This window comes from Marmota monax, unplaced genomic scaffold (assembly GCF_021218885.2).
Source record: "Marmota monax isolate L192 unplaced genomic scaffold, Marmota_monax_Labrador192_F-V1.1 WCK01_AAM20220418_F8-fsc00014, whole genome shotgun sequence".
Taxonomy (NCBI): Eukaryota; Metazoa; Chordata; class Mammalia; order Rodentia; family Sciuridae; genus Marmota; species Marmota monax.
In genome coordinates, this window is record NW_026695222.1 from 12,663,287 (window position 1) to 12,671,897 (window position 8,611).

Consider the following 8,611-nt stretch of genomic DNA (forward strand, 5'->3'; position numbering starts at 1 on the left):
GGTGAAAAAATTTTGGTGAGACAGGAGGAGTAAGTTCAAAAGATCTGTGGTACCACTTGATGACTGTCGATAATAATGTATTCCATCTATTTATTTACTTTTTGGTACCTGGGATTGAACCCAGGGGTCCTTAGCCACTGAGGTTGTTAATTCTTGAAAAATGTATTCTTGAAAAATGCTGAGGGTGGATGCAAAGTGTTCTCACGACAGAAAAGTGTGTGTGCTAATGTATATGTTAACTAGCCAGAGTTAGCCATTCTCCAATGAATACGTACCTCAAAATATTCTATTGTGCACAGAAATACATAAATTTCACTTGATAACTTAAAAATAAATTAATAACTCCCCCCAAACCCCATAAGAGATAAAAAGTACTGGAGAGGATGTCAATAAATTAGAACTCCTTGGCTGGGCCTGGTGATGCTCGCCTGTAATCCCAGTGGCTTGGAAGGCTGAGGTAGGAGGATCATGAGTTTAAAACCAGCCTTAGCAACTTAGTGAGGCTCTAAGCAACTTAGCAATACCCTGTCTTTAAATAAAATATAAAAAGGGCTGGGAATGTGGCTCTGTGGTTAATAGCTCCTGGGTTCAATTCTCAGTGCCAAAAAAAAAAAAAAGGAAATTATAACTCCTATATACTGTTGATGGGATAGTAAAATGGTGCACTTTGTACAGAAAACAGTATGGCATTTGCTCAAAAAATTCAAGATAGATATTGTGTGCATGTATGAATATGTAACAACAAACCCCATAATTATGTACAATTATAATGCACTAATAAAAAAATATAGAAAGAGAAAAAAAACTGTAACCCTCCCTCTCCATATTGATGAGGATGTGAAATAACTGAGACTCTAATACACTGCTAATGAGAATATAAAACAATACAAGAGTTTAAAAAAACTAGAAATAGGACTACTATATGATATTATCTGGCAATTTCAATTCTGGGTATACATACAAAGGGAGTTAAACCAGGATCTCAAAGAAACATTCATGTTCCTATGTTTATTACAACATTGTTCAACTAGTCAAAATATGGAAACGATTTGAGAGGTCATCAGCAGATGAATGATAAAGGAAACGTGGTCTATGCATACCATGGCCATTGTTCTGCTTTAAAAAAAGAGGCAAATCTTGCTATTTGCAAATCTTGAGGACATTTTGTAAGTGAAATAAGCCAGTCACAGAAGGATAAATACTGCATGGTTCTGCCTACGTGGGTTACCTCTAATAGTTGAGCCTCATTAGAAACAGAGTATTCACGATTGCCAGGGTTGGGGAGTGGAGGAAATGAGGAGTTATTCAAGGGGTCTCAGGTTTCAGTTATGCTAGATGAATAACTTTTAGTGATCTGCAGCACAACATAGTGCCTGTGCTTAATAATAAGGTATTGTATGCTCTTCTTCACAGAAGAGGGTAGATCTCAGGTTAGATGATCACTACTATTGGGTTAAACACTGATCAGTGCCTGGGAAAGCCAGAGAGAGAAGAAGGACTCTAAAGAATGTGATAATGAAAAAAAAATGGAGTTTTGGCTTCCCTTATCTTCAGTCTTTCTTTTTTCTTTGTACCAGGGATTACATCCAGGGGAGCTCAAACACTAAGCCACGTCTCCAGCCCATTTTTTATGTTTTATTTTGAGACAGGGTCTCACTAAGTTGCTGAAGCTGGCGTTGAACTTGCCATCCTCTTGCCTCAGCCTCCCAAGCCTCTGAGATTACAAGTTGCGCCACCCATGCCCGATTGCTTATCTCGAGTCTTCAGGAGAGGATGTAAACAGAGCGATACTGATTGTAAAATAAGGGAATGTGCTCATAAAAACATCTGAGGAAATCCACCGGCGCAGGGCAGGCACCCTCTGCCGTATATTGCCCCTGCTTGAAGGTGTGGGTGGCCCTCCAGTATATCCTGGACTGCTGCCTCCAAAGAGTGGGTGAGTAATAAAATGTCTGAAACCTCTCTGTTGATTCTGTCCAGTTCTGTCTTTGGGATCATTAATAGTACATTGTGGCATTGGCAGCCCCCGGGTTTGGTGACTATGAAAACAATCACATGAGCCACCCCTCCGAATGAAAACCACACTAAGTGGGGGCACAAGTAAACTTTGGGATGTGATGGATACGACTATGTCCTTGATTGTCCCAATTTATCCAGATGTGTGGTTCTTTGTGCATCAGTTATGATTACAGGAGGTTTGACCTGGGCCAAACCTGGTTCTATTATGTAACCATTCGAGTGCTTGCTTCTTCCTGGTCATGTAAACTTCAAATTCCATCCTTTTCCTGCACTCCCTCCCCTCTGAGGCTCCTGTGAGAATGATAACATTCCTAAAGCTATTGGTGCGTACACAGTGTTTATTGAATGACTGATGACAGAGGAAGCAGTTATACATGTTATTTTATAGACTGCGGAAATAGAACTTGATGTGTTAGGGGAATCTTCTTCCTCCAGCCCTGGGGGTGCTATCGGTAGGGTCTAGGGTGGTTCTGGTGGAGGAGAGGCATCAACAGACCCTATGGTTTGTTGAGTGTCTCTCTCGGTAGGAGTAGCAGTGTGAATGGTGTATCCTGTGGGGAGAACGATGGTGCTTTCGATATCCAGGGGAACTGATAAAATATATTTGTTTTGTTTTACCTTAGGATCTATGTGACCAATTAGCATCGTTTCGTTTTCTATCTCAGGTATATGGGGTATTTCGTGTCGCAGGTACATGGTTATCAGTTTGATCACTTTGGGTCCAATGCAACATTTTTTCTTCTTGCATTTCTGAACTTATTTTTCATCTTCGTTGCAGGAGCTCTTGCATTTTCCAAAACCCATTAAGCATTTTGGCGTATTCCAAAGTTCTGCACGAGGAAGAGAGAAAACCATGCAGCCAAGGTTAATGAGTAGAGATGCTGTTCAAACCGCTGGAAGGAGATGGATAGAGTCAGAGGGAGTTTGTTGGCTTTATGTGTAGAGTTTAGGGATGTTGGTGGAGTCACCTGGGTAGGCCAAGAGAACCTCTGTCCACCTCTGGAATCCAAAATAAACCTCTGATTTAGTCTCTCTTCCTTGAGTAACTTTATTTATTTTTTTGTACCCAGGATTGAACCCAGGGGTACTTTACCACTGAGCCACATCCCTAGCCCTTTGTATTTTGGGACAGGGTCTCACTAAATCTCTGAGGCTGGCTTTGAACTTGTGATCCTCCCACCTCAGCATCCTGAGCCTCTGGGATTACAAGTATGCACCACCATGCCTGGTCCTTGAGTAACTTTAAAAAAAGGGGAAAGAAGAAGAGGGAGCCCAAATATTTGCTTTTATAATAGCAATTTTAACCTCCAACTTAGCATCTTAGACACTGTGCAGCCACTCTCTGAAATACCAATGAAAGTAAAATCTGTCATAAAACTAATCTAAGAAAGGATTTTTAAAGTTAAAAAAAAATATTTCTGATTAACATGTATTAATTGTACATATGAATGGGGTTCAGTGTAATATCTCAATACATGCAAACAGTGTCCTCTGATCAAACCCAGCCTCCCTTTATTCCACCTCCTTCTCTTCCCAATCTCTAGTAATCACGGTTCTATATTCAGGTGGGTTTTTTTTTTTTATTTTTTAATTTCCACATGTGAGAGAGAACATGTGGTACTCGTCTTTCTGTGTGGCCATAAGTAAGAAGGAAATCCTGTCATTTCCAGTAAAACAGATGGAGACTGGAGGATGTTATGTCAGATGAACTAAACCAAGCAAAGAATTTAAAAAGATTATCAACAGGACTTTCAGGAATGCTGTCTTCTGGCTGGGTGTGGTGACATACACTTGTAATCCCAGGGGCTTGGGAGACCAAGACAGGAAGATTGCAAGTTCAAGGCCAGCCTCAGAAACTTGGTGAGGCCCTAAGCAACATAGTGAGACCCTGTCTCAGAATAAAAAATAAAAATAAAAAAGGCTGGGAACATGGCTCAAGAAATGCCCCTCTGGGGATGGGGTTATGGCTCAGCGGTAGAGCGCTGGCTTTGCAAGTGCGAGGCCCTGGGTTCAATCCCCAGCACCACATATAAATAAATAAAATAAAGTTATATATAAAAAAGAAATGCCCCTCTGCCTTTGACAATCACCAGATCCGTGGATCCTGGGGCATGGTATTCTATCATTTCAGCCTCTCTGAACACTGTCTCTTGGAGGTTTTACTCATTATCGAGCCTGGCCCTCCTCTCCATGGAGAGGACTCCAGTGTTGTTATCTATGGTTTAAATCTCCACTAAGCTCACTAATGCATCTTCACCTGATAGATGATTGTCGCATCCCAACTTCTCATCAAGACAGCTTTCCTTTCTTCCGTCACTCGTTTTATCAATCCAACAAATTTTACATACATTGGAAATAATTTATTTAGCATCAGATAATGTCCAAGGGATGTTCTCACACATTTCCTCCTCATTCTCTCACCAAGTGCAAAACCAAAACAATTCTTGGATTGGAAGCAACTGCATTGATGAACCCCATATACTCATGTGGATTTCGAAGCTCAAAGTGGCCAAGTAACTTCATCTAGGATGACATGGCTGTATCTGTCTATGGTGCTATCCTTTCCCCTGAGTCCCCAAATACAAACTCTGGGAACATCTTTGGCTCTGATGCTCTCCTCCCCTGACTCACTGTGAGCTGTATTCTGAAACAAGTCGCTGTGCTTTTTCAAAAACAAGATTCAATCTTCTGGTTCAGTCTTTTGCCCATAATGTGTTTCTCAATGTCCTGGGGATGCTTTGAGTATTTCCAAAGGCTGAGAGAAGGAATAAGGCTCTAAAAACCTGAACGTGTTGAGATGGAGAACACAGACTCATTTCTAAATCTAAAGGAGACATTTTGGAGCCCAAAGGAAAGAGCTTCTTCCTTCCAGCACCAAGGTACAAACTGGAACACTTTCTTCAAGAGAGAGTTTAAATTGGAAATAGAGCTGGAATGAGGTAGAGTCGGAGGGTGACGGATCTATAGAGGGCAGGAAGGCAGCATTATAGATTGCAGTTTCCAAATACACCGGAAACACCCCGCTTTCCCTGTAGCTCCCTGGTGTCTCCATCAGACACAGTCTGAGGTTGGGGCAGCCGGGCTGGAGATGGAGATGGGGCATGGCTGGGGCTGCAGGTCAGCTCTTCGGCCATCTCTTTGGGGACATCATCATTCAGCATCTCTTTGGGTTCTACCATCGTAAGCAGCCAAACCCCTGCTTCTGATCACCCACTCCTCTTAAACCCAGGCGCCCACATTACCTGTATTCACCTGGTGCTGTAGCATGAGGCTGGCAAAGATAGGAAAGAGGAGCTTCATGGCCGGATGCCAGAGAGGAAGGCTTAGGTCTGGGTTGGTGTTCCCAAGCTCCAGCCTTTATGGGCCTCCGCGTGGCCCTGGGCCATGAGCATTGAAGCGTAGCCAAGGCAGGTGTGCCTGCTGCTTGTGGTGGTTGTGTTTTGTCTGGACTCTGATAAATTTTTCCTGAACATCTCTCTACATTCCTGTGCTTCATCCCGAGGGGATGGGGTGAGGGTACGACACAGATATCTAAGACAGGAGACAAAGAGCAAACTCTCTGCCCTTCTCCTTCTTATGTTGGAACCGGGCAAGAGATATATTTGATTTGGCTCAGTTAGGGCTCAGGTCCGCAGGGTGTGGAAATCCTAAGAGCTGGGAGAGGCCAGAGAAGGGTTTGCTCGGTCATCTCCAGTGGCCAGTATGGGTCCCGGTCAACAGACAAACTCAGTGCAAGTTGGTTGAGTAAGTTTTTGGGAGGCAGCCCTGGGCATGATTTTAGCTTTTGAGATTACAATGATTTCCACATCCCCAGGAAGCAGCAGTTATATAGGATGCTGCCCCTGATTCCTGGGTTGAATGATCTAAGGAGAACAGTAGAATCAAGCCCACCAATCAGGTGCTTTCCTCTGTTAATTTTTAACTTTTTTTTCCTATGAAATTCAAATAATGAATTGACTCCAAATGTCATTAATTGCTCAAGTCCCAATAGCTCCAGTCCCAAGTCCCAAGGTGGTTCCTCACCTCTTAAAGTTCAACTCTCCCTAGGACTTCATGAGCTATCATAGCATCTTTCCAAAAATTCTTTTGTTTAAGCTACGCTTTTTTTTTTTTTTAAAAATAAACAGTTCATCTAATGAACTTTCAAGTTATAAAATCTTCATTTTTCTCCTGTGAACAAGACAAAATAATCAAGCTAAGATATATTTTCTTGTCTGGACACCAATAGCTAGAATTAGTCCTGTCGGACAGTTAGTCTTGAATATCACATTTTCATTGGTCTCTGGTGTCTTAAGATACGTAACATTGATTACCCCAGCAGGTCTGGCCAGTCCACAAGCAATATGACTATTGAGGGGGCCAGTAAGAAGGGAAGCTCAGTCATGGGACAGAGTTAATAAAAATTGTGAAGTTATGGGGTTGGGGCTGTAGCTTAGTGGTAGAGTGCTTGCCTCGCACATGTGAGGCACTGGGTTCGATCCTCAGCACCACATAAAAATAAATAAATAAAGATATTGTGTCCATCTACAACTAAAAAAAAATTTAAAAAAATGTGAAGTTATGGGCTGGGGTTGTGGCTCAGTGGTAGAGTGCTTGCCTATCATGCATGAGGCGCTGGGTTTGATCCCTGGTACCACATAAAAATAAGATAAATAAAATAAAGGTATTGTGTTCAAAAAAGAAATTGTGAAGTTATGAAAAATTAGGTATGTTCCATATGTATATGGGATGAATTAATCAATTGTATAGAATGATTCCATAAAAAGATAAATATGTGGGGCTGGGGATGTGGCTCAAGTGGTAGCGTGCTCGCCTAGCATGCGTGAGGCACTGGGCTCAATTCTCAGCACCATATAAAAATAAAAATAAAGATATTGTGTCCACCTAAAAAATTTAAAAAAAGATAAATATGTGCATGTGCAAGGTGCTCCTATATGTAATGGTATTTAATTGCAGGAAACCAAAAACACTAGCTATTTAAAACAGAATTTTTTTGGGGGGTACTGTGGATTGAAAAGAGGGGCACTCAATCTCTGAGCTACATCCCCAGCCCTTTTTTTAAAAAAATTTTTATTTATTCCTCAGTTCTTTTAATATTTTATTTAGAGACAGGGTCTTGCTAAGTTGCTTAGGACTTTGCTAAGTTTCTGAGGCTGGCCTTGAACTCACCATCCTCCTTCTTGAGCTTCCCAAGCCGCAGGGATTATAGGCATGCACCACTGTGCTTGGTTTCAGAAACATTTTTAATATGTAGAATTAGTGCTTAAAACTCTCCTAGAAGCTGACTCAAGGATTGGTAGGCCAGAATGACTGCCAAAACAATTTTAGCACATTGGCCCAACGTAGAATCTGCTACTTCTTTTATAATCAGGAAGGAAGGGGATTAATTTCAAGAACACACCACTGTAGTTATAAGAATAAGATGCTGGGCAGGTGGTGCATGGCTATAATCCAAGCTCTTTGGGAGGCTGAGGCAGGAGGATGGCAAGTTTAACGCCAGTCCCAGCAATTTAGTGACAGAGTTCAGTCCCCTATACCACACACACACACACACACAAAGAGTATTTTGCTATCCCTACTATAACTGTCTCTTGAAACCCATAGAGCTAGTAATCATTATTGGAATGTTGTAGCAGAAAACCTCAAATGAATTTAAGGATTTAATTTCTCGGATTTTCAAATTCTTTGTGGATTATTTAAGTAATTGTTTATTTCTTCTGCATTTAATTTTTGCCACAAAGTTGCTTACGATATTTTCTTTGATCTTTTTGGCATCTGCACAGTTGGAGAGATGACCACATATTTTATACCTCATTTGAATAACGTGTTTTCTACTTTTTCTTGGTCATTTTATTCATGTAGTTGGTCTTTCCAGCTGTGGGTTTTGTTAGCCCTCCTTATTATATGTTTGATTTTTATCGATCATTTTCTGGTCTGGTTTCATCTTCTTCTCTTCCCACTTTTTTTCTTTTCTTTTTCAGGTAATATTCTTTTTTTCCAGTTTTTTTTTATTGGTGCATTATAGTTCTACATACTGATGGGATTTGTTATTGCATATTCCTTCATGCATACAATATAACAATATAATTTGGCCAATATCACTCCCCAGCACTTTCTCCCTTCCTCCCCACCTCCCACCCACTCATCCCTTTTCTCTACTGATCTCTCTTTGATTTTCATGAGATCTCTTCCTGTCTTTCCTTTTCTTTTTCTCTCTATAGTTTTCACATATGAGAAAAATCGTACCACCCTTGACCTTCTGAGTTTGATTTACTTCGATTAACATAATGGTCTTAAGTTCCACGTATTTTCCTACAAATCACATAATTTCATTTTTCTTTATGTTTGGATAAAACTCCTCTGTGTTATATAGACCATATTTTCTTTATCCATTCATCCATTGATGGACATCTAGGCTTGTTCTGTAATTTGGCTACTGTGAATTATACTGCTATAAACATGGGTATGCAATTATCACTATAGTATGATAGCAGGTCAATGGTGGTTCCATGCCTGGCCTTTTTAAAAATATGTTTCGTTCAATGGAATAAAATCATGGCACTTGCAGATAAATGGATGGAGTTAGAGAAGA

General features: G+C 40.8%; 1 protein-coding gene across 1 annotated transcript; it reads right to left on the reverse strand.

Moving 5' to 3' along the window:
• Positions 1–2,478: 2,478 nt before the first annotated feature.
• On the reverse strand, positions 2,479–5,319 carry Defb129 (defensin beta 129). Its single transcript, XM_046433098.1, is given in 2 exon segments — positions 2,479–2,849; positions 5,262–5,319. Coding segments are annotated over 2 exon segments (429 nt in total).
• Between the last annotated feature and the right edge of the window lie 3,292 nt (positions 5,320–8,611).